Raw genomic sequence first — 12,934 nt, 5'->3', positions numbered from 1 at the left:
GGGTAGCCTAACGCACACTGACGCACACCCAAATATATTATAGTGTTACGTCCTAAGATAGACGTAATATAGATTTGATAGATTTTAATTTGAAGTTAATTTTGAAAGATTAGAATTGTAGATAAAACCAAAACGCAATTTTGAACCTACCTGCATTCACCTGAAGCCGGGTCTATAAGTATCTTAGACCATAACTATATATATATATATTATACAGGGTGTCCCAAAATTCGTGAAAATCCCGAAAGGGGGTGGTTCCTGAGACCATTCTAAGAGACATTTTCCTTTGCACCAATGTCAACTGCGGCTTTGTTTAGGAGTTATTAACGAAAAACACGGACCAATCAGAGCGCGCCCTGGGCCGCCGCGCCGTCGTGATGCGATGTCACGGCGTACCGCGACACTCGCTTGCCGGCGCGGCTTGGCGCGCCGGGCCAGGGAGCGCTCTGATTGGTCCGTGTTTTTCGTTAATAACTCCTAAACAAAGTCGCAGTTGACTTTGGTGCAAAGGAAAATGTCTCTTAGAATGGTCTCAGGAACCACCCCCTTTCGGGATTTTCACGAGTTTTGGGACACCCTGTATATAGGTTTATACCACGATGCATTATACAGGTGTGCCGACTTAGCATCTCTGTAATGCTGAAATTTGAAGGCAGATGAGTCGTAATTCTCTGGCCGCCGCCAGACGGCGCATGGTTCCAGGTACCGTACGTGTGCGAATGAGTGTGATTGTGTGTATTCAGCGTATGTTCAACGTCTGAATACACACACAATCTCATTCGCACATGTACAGTACCTGGGACCATGCGCCGTCTGGCGGCGGCCAGAGAATTACGACTCATCTGCCTCAGTTTTTTGAGGGAAGTCGGCACACCTGTATAATGCACCGTGGTTTATACTCCTGTTTACTCCCGCGCGCCGCGCACCAGTTTAGAGGATTTGTTTGGATTTGTTATCGATGCCAGCAAAAGTATAGTTAATCTGTATTATATTTTACGTGAGATGAAATATTATAATGAAACAACCACAATATATGGTTGAACACACTGTTCGGTTGAAAACGGATAAAAGGTCAAATTATGTATATGCGCGAACATTGCGAACATTCCTCTGTCAGTTTTAGTAACCTAACTTAAACGCAGCAGCAGATTTGACATAAGATCGAAGGGGGTAGAAAGCCTTATTGTTTATTCAGATTACTCGCGCGTGAAAATGAGCTCGAAAAATGAATATCGCAGGTCGATAGACGAGTATAAGCCTGCTGTTCCAATAAGAAGGAAGATCGGCCCGTACTGGTTCCTGGCTATTTTACGAATTGTTTTGACATTAATTCCGCAAACGGGATACATCCATCCTGACGAATATTTTCAATCCATCGAAGTTGTATCCGGTGAGTTGTTCTATTATAAACTATTCATAAAAATTATTATAATCTCTATCATATACCTTTGAAGTATGTACATTTTATAAAAACGATATAATTGAAATTATACACCAGTCTGGCCTGATAAAATCTCATTATTGTTATAACAAAGTCGATGTACGATGACATAGAACTATTTAAATCTTTCAGGGGATTATTTTGATATCGATGTTCACAAACCATGGGAATTCAATTCCACATTTCCCATAAGAACTGCTTTAATACCGCAAATCACTGTTGGCATACCGTATTCGATCTTAACAAGAGTTTCACAATACACAATTTTCTACTTGGGCGTGTCATTAAAGACGCCGTACTTTCTTCTATTACTTCCACGTCTATTGATGTGCAGCTTATCCTTTATATCAGATTATTGTCTATATAAGATATGCTACATGTACGGACAAAATTATAAAATAAGACTGATCGCTTATGCCAGTTCCTATGTTATGCTTGTTTACGCGACTCGGACATTATCCAACACCGTTGAGTTGGTATTGACAGCTTTGTTACTGTACTATGCATCATACTGTATGGTATATTCGGAAAAGGTACAAACATTCTGCTTTAAATATGTAATCAAATATAGCTGCTACATATCTAGAGTTTTACAGGTATAGAGATAAACCATTAGTTATTCTAATTTATAATAGTTAGAATACATCTAATTATCTAAGTACCCTGTTCACTGAAAATTGAACCAGACAAAGCTACACGCCTTCCTTTCTCAGTTACAAGAAAGAAACGTAATACAAACTGTGTGTATTTATCATTTCAGGTAGTTGTTCAAAGCGACTATCTTTCAGAGAAATATAGCAAAGCGCAAACTGGAGTGGAGAGAGTCAAATATTATAAGCTCAAAGCTTCGCTACCCCCGCATTCTTTGAATCAATGCTTTAAAATCGCAACGATCACGGTAGTCGGTATATTTAATAGACCAACGTTCATCGCGTTTGCCTTTGCTCCTATATTTTTCTGGTTGCAAAGAGGTCTAGGATCGAGGAGCATAGGTTTCGGAGATTTCCACATTCGAATATTCAGTTTTGTAGCTTGCGGAGTACCTGTGGCTATCTTCTTTATTCTAGTCGACAGCTTTTATTTCGGTTACTTAACTATGGCGGAGATAGGCAGACTTAGTATTAGTATGAGCAACTTTGTAGTTACGCCACTCAATTTCTTCAAGTATAACGCGAATAGTAAAAACCTGCAAAATCATGGATTGCATCCGTATTACGTGCATTTTGTAGTGAACGTTCCTCTTTTGTTCAATGTTCTCGGAGTGATCGGTCTCTTTACATTTGGGAAAATGTTACGCAGGTGAACGAACGATTATTATCAATATTACCTATATTACCTTGAATTTAAGTTAATATGTGAAATTATTAACGAAAATTACTTACAGTGGCTTGAAAGCTCGCTGGTTGGATTTACCACGCATACAAAGCGTTGTCGGTTTGATGACTGCATCTTTTATCGTGCCTATCGTAATGCTGTCTATTTTCCCGCATCAAGAACCTCGATTTATAATACCAACGGTGCTACCTCTGGTTTTCTTGTACGCACCAGATTTGAATGAAATCTCGGGCGTTGATACTGTCGCAAGAGTTGCTAAAAACGATGCACAGAACAGTAACTTCCCGATGGAAAAAAAACTCACGAAATTGCAACTGTGTTGGTTTACGGGTAATATTGCGTTAGCATTCTTTTATGGGTTTGCTCATCAAGGCGGTGTTCTACCGCTTACGTCTCATTTAGCTAACGAATTAAAAGCCAAACCGGAGCTGACTCATATACATCTATTTACATCGCACACTTATTCTTTACCAACTGCGCTTTTACATTTGAGAAACACTAAAAGAACTTATGTATCTGGTAGCGGAAATCATAAGTACAAACTAGTCAAAGATTTTCATCTTTACGAACAAGGATCAAAGTCTATAAACGATGTGTGTAATATTATTGCCTTGAAGATCCGTGATTGCGAACAGAAATATGTTGCAAAGAGGATACCTTATAGATTATATTATGCTCTTCCTGCCACCGACATGGAAGAATTCATTTCTATTCAAAATAACACGAACCTGTTCAGTTATCATGTCGTAAAAACATTTCAACCGCATGTTACAGTCGAGAAATTACCACTCTCAAGAATTTCTAATCTTATTATACATTTAACAAATATAAAAAAGACAGTTTCGACCGAGACGTTTAGTGAAATTATGAATAACATATTTAATGCGTTTCAACAGTTGCAATTAATTTTAGTACGAATAGAATATGTAATGCATAATAAAGAAAAAAGTATACATTTTTAATTTGTTTATTCATTTATATAAAATGAAATTAATTTTCATATAGGTGTGTATATTCGCTACAAAATTATTCGTTACAACTACACAGAGTGTAAAGCGGAGAAGGTAGTAGAATATTTCTATCCTTAAAATAAATACTCTTATAAATGATGAGCTTGTGCTGAGATCACTAATCTGTAAAATCTGTAAATAAAAAAAATGAATTTTCTAACGGAAAAAGCTAGCCTATGTACAATATTATATGTTATATATTAATAGTTTCAATTTATCAAGGGACCGCATACAACTGCGTCAAATTAAAACGATTTACTGTCTTTCGATCTACAATTTGATTATCATTGGCCTAACGATCGCGTTATCCTACATAGAAAAATAGAATATAATGTTATCGCAATGTTCTATTTTACTTTAAAATAGAATATAAAATACGCTGTTAGCAAATAGAACTCTTAGGAAGCTTAATAACTACAAATTACAAATAGTTTGACTACTTGAAAATTAAAGATTACACATTTACTATTTGTTATTTACTTGTAGAGAAGCGGAAGATATTAGTACAGAACTGTTCTTACTTTAATGATTTTACGAACCAATCCTATTACCGCGCTCGGCTCTCAATGAATTCCTAAACACAAATGATACTATAATTAAAAGTCGACGAAACGTAAGCTAGTTCGAACGTAAAATAAGTAAATAACAAATAGAGAAACTGTGAATATTTCTATTTTGTAATATTTATAAATGCTAGAAAATTCATATATATATATACAATATATATATATATATATATATATATATATATATATATATATATAGTTCTGCTGCTGACTTATTTATCAAAAGCTTGATTGCACTTCAATTCTCATTGTATGTCCACGGTAATTCCTCGTTAAATTTACTTTGATGTACAGCGTTGCGGGCAGCAAATAATCGCTAAAATATCATTTCAGAATTATAAATTACGATTATTCATTGTACAATTCGAAATTTGTTCAGTTAACGAACGTTGAAATCACAGCTTACCGGATTGTCTATGTATGCTTCGCACTTGTAACACCACACTGACAAATCGCTAAAACTTAAAGCCAACGGATGGTCCAACTCCTCGCCATGTAAAACACCGTGCTGATTAATAATACGTGCACAATGTACAGTGTAACATTGCAAACAAATCCAATTTTCAGCAGTGCTACCACATTCTCTACACGGCGACTGTATATCTATTCCTGAAGCTGGTACATCCCTGACACTGTCCAAGTGTGGACAGTCTTTTAAGGGCACTATAGCGAACATGTCACCAGCAATTAACGCCTGTCACATTAAAAAAAGATAAATGCATTTATATTTCTCAATATATCGACTTAGAATGTTTATAAATTAGATTAATCGCGCTACTTACTTTCATATTCTGAGATAAGTAATCGCATAAACATGTAGCGTCACCAGTTTGACCAACAGCTCCTTCGTTATGTTCGCTACTGCCACCTGGATTAGAATTATCAAGAGTTTTGTCAGGAAACGATCCCTCTTCAGGATGATTGACGCGTTGCCTTTCACATTGAAGAACTAAAAAAGATGCACGATATACATACATACATATACTTCTTCTATATTTACGGTGGGCGTACAAATTATTTTCGTACACTTTTTAAAATTGAATAACTTTAAGGTAAAAAGGTACCAGTTACCGCGCCACCAGTTACGGATATTTAATGACTTATTTAGTTTACTTGGAAGTTTTTTATTAATTCGAAGGTATCCTGTTATTTATTTTGCATTATTTGTGATAGACGATCGATCATCAACTTGATCTGACCTGATTAGCTAGTAAACGAATCCTTCTAACATCTACAAAAAACAATTACCAAAGGGTGAAATTTTGAAAAAGTTATTCGTTTCTAGAAGGTGTATTTATGGAATACTTTGTATCCTCTCTGTACTGTATGTGTCTATACAATATTTCTAACTCGTTATTACCTTTATCTTCACACATATTAAAAGTCTGCATGTCGTCGTGAGACGAATTTTGTATTTTGATGTTTTCAACCTCGTTCTGTAATTTGACTATCTCCTCGTCTGTCACGGAATTCTTATCGATCGAAAGTTTCAGCGGCAACTTTTCACTTTCTATTTCCTCCAACGCTATCTTTGATTCAGACCGTTTACAAGGCTCGTCCTCAGCTTTGTTGATTTGTTGTTGTTGTTGTTTCAATTTAGCTTTGGGTAGCACGTTTTCTCTCGGCAGAGAAACATTAAATATTAGATTCGACCAATATTGTTTCTGCGTTTTTAAAACATTGTTTATGGAATTAATGGCGCTGGAACATGGGATTAGACCACTTTCTAGCATCGGTAAAGGATCTCCGAGCAACGTTTTAGTACAAAGTGCCATTGCATGCGAAATTGAATTGATATTGTACCCTCCTTCGAGACTAAGAATTACGCGGCCGTTAGCTAACGATGATAACCAATGTACCAAATGGCCGTACAGCTCTGGACTTACAAGACACCCTGGGAAAAAGAAATGATATATCATTGGATAAATCAATCTTTTTTTTTCGAATAATAGGAAACATGATTTAAGTTGATGTTTATAAATCGGTTTGTATACCTCCAAGAGGATCACCGATGCAAGCATCGAAGCCCGCAGAAACTAAAATTAGTTCTGGATTAAACTGACACGCGATTGGCATTACCACTTGTTGAAATGCTGCTATGTATTCAGCGTCTCCCATTCCTTTCTATATGATATCGTCGACACAAACACATATACAATAAGTAAACGTAAACGTCAGAGATATGCGAGAACCCGAAGATGTCGGATATATTCACAGCTGGATTGAGTAGTCGAGTTTCGAAGAAAATTACCAAAAAGTGCCTTTCTGATTTTTTTCACCTTCTTCCTTTCCATTTTCAACAATTTTAATAAATCGAGGACAAAAGAATGTTGGGCGTTCCGAAATTGTTTTAATGTTTTTACTGTTTTAAATTACATCCACCGATTTTTCTGATAAATGCATAAAATCCGCAGTCTCTGTTCATAAGCAACCGAACGCGCGCGCGCGATCTGCTCAGCTAGCAATAAAACCCGACATTTTCGGGTCGCACACCTCTAATAAACATATAGAATTATAATAATTTCACTGTGTAAGTTTGAATTAGATTGGCACATGGGAAATACGATACTGACCTTGTTCCAAGGTATATTCACGTTAAAACCCTTTCCTGCTCCACAGCCGACACTGGTGTAATTAGCATTTTTCGAATTTGGGAAGAAACTACCGTTATCGTATCTATGAACAGATATGTAGAGAACTTTTGGATCTTCCTCAAAAATAGATTGAGTCCCGTTGCCGTGGTGTACATCCCAATCCACTATTAGTACTCTAAAAATGATAATTTAACATTTACTTTCTGGCAAAGAATATACACGATGCGTATTATATGTATGTATTAACAGGATACATATCAGTGAAATGACAAGTACTTTTTTAATTGATGACATTCTATGGCATATTTAGCTGCTACAGCAATATTATTAAAAATGCAGAAACCACATGGCATGTCATCTTCCGCATGATGTCCCGGTGGCCTTACAACAGCAACGCCGGACTGACTCTCCCCGTTCAACACGCTACCAACGACTTGTAACAACGATCCGGTAGATACGCTGGCACTTATCCAAGTTTCAGGATGCAAATAGACTGAATTGAAAGACGACTCTAATTTCTTTAATTCTTTCGCTTTTGTGCTAGCAGTTCCCTTTATCCTGTCGATATGCTCTTTCGAATGTGCCAATAATAGTTCTTCCATCGTTGCGCTTCGTCCCTTTTCAAAAATCATTAGCAGCGATATCATTTATTAGTATATGTATAGTACATTATTAGATATTATAAAAGTAAAAAATGATTAATAGCGAATAGGGTAAAGATACCGCGCAGATACACCGGATACCGTGAGCCCCATCCGGTTAACGGACATAAAGATCTGCGATTTAGTACTAGTAACATACATACCTGTTGCACATAGCATCGATCAAGAATGTTACATTCTTGAAACCACTTGTAAATACCGCTAATACGATTTGGTTTCTCCGGGTGGGTGTCATCGCTTATATCGCAATGCTTCAGCATTCTTTCGTCGTAAACAATGCACACTTTGTTTGGAGCTTTAGATAAATTGGTATCTAAATTAGAGAAGAATTATTATCTGTTTTTCGATAGGTGATACATGTTACACAGTTATAATAACTAGACTGCGGATGTTTATGAAATTTTCAATTTTTATAATCAAATTTTAAGAAAGTGAAAACTCTGTTATAGCGGAAACCGTAAACAGCCTTTGTAGATCGAAAAAGAAATAAAAATTCTACTAAATTCTATCGACTTTTATATTCTAGCATTTTTTCAATGAAATTTTCACGTGCCTTAATTATTAAATACACAAAGATCCGCAGTCTAGTTGATATAATTATTGATATATTAGTTAATATAGTTACGAATCATAATTGATAATATTAATTAATATAGATGCGTACGTAGTATAAGAGCATTTAGTTTCAAATCGAACGTCTCAAGAGCTTCTTTGCTTTGAACCGGGTAACATTCAGAAGTTTCGTATATATCTTGTCTCTCTTCAGTCCCGCTATAATAGAAACGTTGCATGTAACTGCATACATACAATGTATAATAATAGAATAGAATAGAATTACTATGAAAAATCTTTAAACTTCTTACTTAAATGTAACTACAGGTAAATGCTGATTAATACTTTGTTCCTTATTATTTGTTGCGTTATTAATACTGAATGTATCTTGATATTGATAACATTTCCAGTATGGTTTATGCGCATAGATTGCATTTAAAATGGAATTACGTATACTGAAATAATAATAATAATAATAATAATAATAATAATAATAATATATAAATGAATTCGCTCGTTATTCGCTCTTATCGCAAATATAAATAAATATTAAATTCTTACCTCAACGAAGGCAATTCAAGGTTTTCTATCAAAGGACACGGATCACCTAATAGAGCGCGCAAAGTCAATGCTGCACTTTCAGCTAGCGACTTTAAACAATAACCGCCCTATAAGAGAACAATGCGTCAGACGCAATATTTAAACCGTATTTAAAAGTCTTTCTACTATACCTCTAGTACAACAGCAACTTTTCCAGAAGCCAAACTCATCAGGGATGACACTAAATGAGCATAGAATGCAGGGGTCACCAACATCTCGCCCTAAATACGACAACAAATAAATTTGAATATTAAATGTGTTAGGGGATCTATCGAGAACGTCTAAACAAACATCAAAACAGAAAGCGCACAACAGTAGAGAAGAAAATGGTGTTAACCTTTTCGTCTCCAATTGCCGAATCAAACCCAGCCGAAACAATGACAAAATCTGGATTAAACTAGGATAGAAAGAAAAATTTAATAATTTCTGTTCATTTACCTCTGGACAGCCCAAGGCTGCATCATAACCAGCTGACACTATTATGAGATCTGGTTGAAACTACAATGATTAAATTTATGCATTTTATATTTGACGATATACAGAAAAGTCCCTCTAAATAGCTTACAAGCAAAGGACCCGACCGAGGTGGTCGTCTTCGATTTTAATGTACTTTTCTGTAGCTACGTTACCGTGCAAAAGAAACAACCACCCAGTATAATTATAACATATAATGACAAACAATATCTTTATGTAGAAATTGTATTGTACAATGATTGATTTATTGCATTTAAAGTATTAGATAATCCGCAATAACACACACACACACACATTCTCAGAACTATTCAATTAAACAGTGGAATACTTTTTCAAAACTTACTGTGTTCTTGCTTGATTTTTAAAAGAGTATGTAATCTCTACTGGTCACGATTCGTGGTTCACCCTGTATAATCGATTAATAAACCTGTATTCTTTAAAATTGAACCATTGAATTTTATTTTCAAATCGGGCATGAACTTATACCCGATTATCTGATATTAAAACTGTTTTGAATAATATGACAATTTTTATTGGCGCCTCAAAGTTACCATTCGAATGCAAAGGGTTAATTTAGTCTATAGAAGCATATTAAAATCGAAGACAATCAGCTCGCGGGCCCTTCCCTTGTTAACGAAGTAAGCTTAGTTAGTATATGTATTCAAAAGAAAGTGTGTGTGTGTCGCTATAAAGTGCTACTTACTTCGTAAGCCATTGGTAATAAGACTTGCTGATATATGGCCAAGTAATCGGCATTAGTCATACCAACTTTATTAAGCGGTACATTAAAATTATATCCTTGACCTAAATCATCTCCAACAAAGTGAAAATCAGACTCTCTAAGGTTCGGCCAGAATTCGCCATTCTCGTAACGATGAATGGAGAAGTAGACAACTCTGTAAAGAAATTAATATCTGAAGTCGAAAATCGAAAATACCAATCTAAACTATTTATAAAAGGGATACCACAAACCGTGGGTCATTGTAAAACATTTGCTGAGTCGCTTGACCGTGGTGCACATCCCAATCGACGATTAAAATTTTACTGGCCCAATTATTACTTAAAGCTTTTTCAGCGGCAACTGCAACATTGTTATAGAAGCAATATCCACAATATTCTGACTTCATCGCATGGTGACCAGGCGGTCTAAAAAGAGTAACAATTAATTTTGTTGTTTCAACAAGAATATCAAAATACAGTTATATACCTAATAATAGCCATTCCATTTTGAACTTCCCCTTTGCAAATACTTTCCAGTAAGTTTATGGTTGAACCCGCGGCTAACAGGGACAACTTGTAGGTAGACTAAAACAATGTTAAACAGATTGGTATTTTGAAAAATGAAAGAAACGCATGAAAGAAACTATTTCTCGTTCTAGAAATATTCACGTACAGGATGTACATAAATTGCATCGTATTTCGATGATAATAACTCTAGATTATGTGCATCCGTAGATCCATCGGTAGCCTTTAAAATATCAAGGGCTTTTTTACTGTGCTTCATAAGTATCTCATTTTCCGTAGCTTCCCGTGGCTCGATGAGTTTGCATCTTTTTATTAAGCCTAATTCTTCGCATCTTTGTAAAATGCTAATTAATCTAGCAGGACATTCTGGATAATTCGGATCCCAAAGACACTTGTGCTCTACCATAGACCGATCAAATACCAGTCCCGTTTCCTTTCTCTTTAAAGTATAGGCGTCCATAGCTTTCTGGTATACGTCGCGTACAAAAATATTATTAGACTTCTTCCCTTGTAACATTTGCCTTTGCGCTGCCTGCATTTTGGCTGCTATCAAAGCTGTAGACGGATAAACCTAGACAGAAGACAGAGAAACAATTAACTCGAATAATATCATATATTGTATGTACACGGTGGTAGACTCGCATTCTCAGGATTGGGTTTTTTCCAAAGATTGGGTTTTTCAGTAATCAAAAGCGCTAGGTAAAAGATCAATCTAACAACAATAAGCCGTAATCACCCTTAAAAGTTCTATTTTTACGTTTCCGAGGCATAATTTGTATTATTCGGCAGTATGTAGCAGTCGCAGCTTCATGCTTCCGAATAATGCAAATTATGCTTTGTAGATTTAATGTATTCGTAGATTGCAAGTTGAATTTGAATTTCGATCCAAATTAGGTTGCCGAGAGTTGAATTGGAATTTAGATTTAATTTATTCGTAGATTGGAAGTTGAATTTGAATTTCGATTTAAATTGGGTTGCTGAGAGTTGAATTTGAATTTGAGTTTAGAATTAAATACAATGATTAAAAGTTGAATTTCGATTTCGAGATTGGGTTGCTGAGAGTTGAATTTGAATTTAGATTTAATAATACAATGATTGAAAGTTGAATTTCGACTTTTGAGGGTGAAAAATGAGTCCACCTCCTTAGTTGTTAGTGACGAACATCGAAATGTCTACTTACATTAGATGTTTTCCCAGACTTTTTGGCAACTTTCCTAGACGACATTGTACTTGTACTACTTTTTTTGTTAGGTCTCTTTGAATTTTCTATAACTTTTAGGAGCTGGATTTCACTGTCTGCTAACTGTTTAACAGCAGCGAATAAATTACCGCTAATCACAGAATCAGACTGTAAGAGATATAGAAGTGTAATTATTTGTCTTCTGCCTTCGCGGCATACGCAAATGTACAGATTACACGCAGTAGAAGAACAAATGTTTGTTTTTCGGAGTATTCGAAAGTTTTTATCGCACTTTTTATTCAAACCCTTGATAGAAAAATTCAACTTCTATTCTTTCGTTTAATTCGATAGTGTTCGGATAATGTAATGATCAGATAATAACTTTTGCATCGCACTTAAATGAAAGTCGTTCATCGGAAATAATACGAAATGTTGACAAGCATTATGTGCGGGTACGAGTACGAGACATATCCATGTATAGATATCGGGGTACCCCTTCCACTCCATAATTTATTGTCGCGCGTAAGTTCGACGAAAACAAGAATTCTCTTCTCATATTTGTTCTCTTTAATAGATCAGATCCTCACCATTGGCATTTCATGAATAACCTCGAAATTTTTTTATTCCATTCAACCCTACAACGAACGACTTTTACAGACGAATCATGCTAGGTCGGGTACACTTTCAAATTCAGAAAGACAAGTAAAAGCTCCTGTCCATTAGAATTTCGTCTTCGTTACAGGAATTGGAATTGTCTCGGTGGTCTTATTCATTTTGCACTTCCAATTTTCTTCTTTAATCCATTGCAACTGATTGCAACAAAAGATTGACAATTGCTATTGCTGTAGCAGTAGACTGCTGCGGCTTGCGGCTAAAATCACAGTAATGCCCAGTAATGCCATCGTCGCAGTCGCACCTGGTCGCACCGTCAGAAATAGAATCACGAGCAACATGCCCTCCGTGGCGTCGCACGATTTCGATGACATAATGCGACACTGGAGAGAGCGGGAAAAAACTTGTTCCCGCCCTCATTGGCTGACAATTTACCATTGCTGTAAATAGCAGAGATGAGAAAATAGGAAATGAAAGCACCTTATATCTTATATCAGAGAGGAAATGAGAGTAGTTAGCTAGTTCTGATCCATTACACAGATTTAATAACAATAAAGTGGGTTCTGTTTCCTGCTAAAGATGGTGTAAATAGGTTCTGTTCCATGCTAAAGATGATGTAGGAGCTGTTCCAGGCTAAACATGATGTGGAGACAAAAGCGGCAC

At 35.9% G+C, this 12,934-nt stretch overlaps 2 protein-coding genes across 4 annotated transcripts; one reads left to right on the top strand and one right to left on the bottom strand.

The window, feature by feature from the left end:
• The first annotated feature begins 862 nt into the window (after window positions 1-862).
• Window positions 863-3,890, top strand: Pig-z (phosphatidylinositol glycan anchor biosynthesis class Z). Its single transcript, XM_076443649.1, has 4 exons — window positions 863-1,390; window positions 1,574-1,974; window positions 2,202-2,740; window positions 2,826-3,890. The coding sequence occupies exons 1-4, from the start codon at window positions 1,213-1,215 to the stop codon at window positions 3,736-3,738; spliced, it is 2,031 nt and encodes a 676-aa protein (XP_076299764.1). The 5' UTR covers window positions 863-1,212; the 3' UTR covers window positions 3,739-3,890.
• Window positions 3,728-12,635, bottom strand: Hdac6 (histone deacetylase 6). 3 transcript variants are annotated; one of them, XM_076443635.1, is made up of 20 exons: window positions 12,247-12,635; window positions 11,660-11,827; window positions 10,628-11,050; window positions 10,442-10,539; window positions 10,207-10,380; window positions 9,938-10,130; window positions 9,098-9,157; window positions 8,892-8,981; window positions 8,722-8,828; window positions 8,472-8,615; window positions 8,273-8,379; window positions 7,752-7,921; window positions 7,223-7,563; window positions 6,926-7,121; window positions 6,347-6,476; window positions 5,713-6,246; window positions 5,135-5,301; window positions 4,759-5,046; window positions 4,551-4,668; window positions 3,728-4,516 (listed from the first exon to the last, which is right to left on the bottom strand). In XM_076443635.1, exons 1-19 carry the CDS (start codon window positions 12,253-12,255, stop codon window positions 4,591-4,593), a joined length of 3,477 nt encoding a protein of 1,158 aa, XP_076299750.1. In that variant the 5' UTR covers window positions 12,256-12,635; the 3' UTR covers window positions 3,728-4,516; window positions 4,551-4,590. The 3 variants fall into 3 exon arrangements, with proteins under 3 accessions (XP_076299750.1, XP_076299749.1, XP_076299751.1); XM_076443634.1 differs by lacking the exon at window positions 9,098-9,157 and adding an exon at window positions 9,199-9,258 and having other exon boundaries at window positions 12,247-12,634; XM_076443636.1 differs by lacking the exon at window positions 9,098-9,157.
• Window positions 12,636-12,934: the final 299 nt, after the last annotated feature.

Source organism: Lasioglossum baleicum, chromosome 19 (assembly GCF_051020765.1).
Source record: "Lasioglossum baleicum chromosome 19, iyLasBale1, whole genome shotgun sequence".
NCBI lineage: Eukaryota > Metazoa > Arthropoda > Insecta > Hymenoptera > Halictidae > Lasioglossum > Lasioglossum baleicum.
This window is presented reverse-complemented; position numbering and strand designations above follow the sequence as displayed.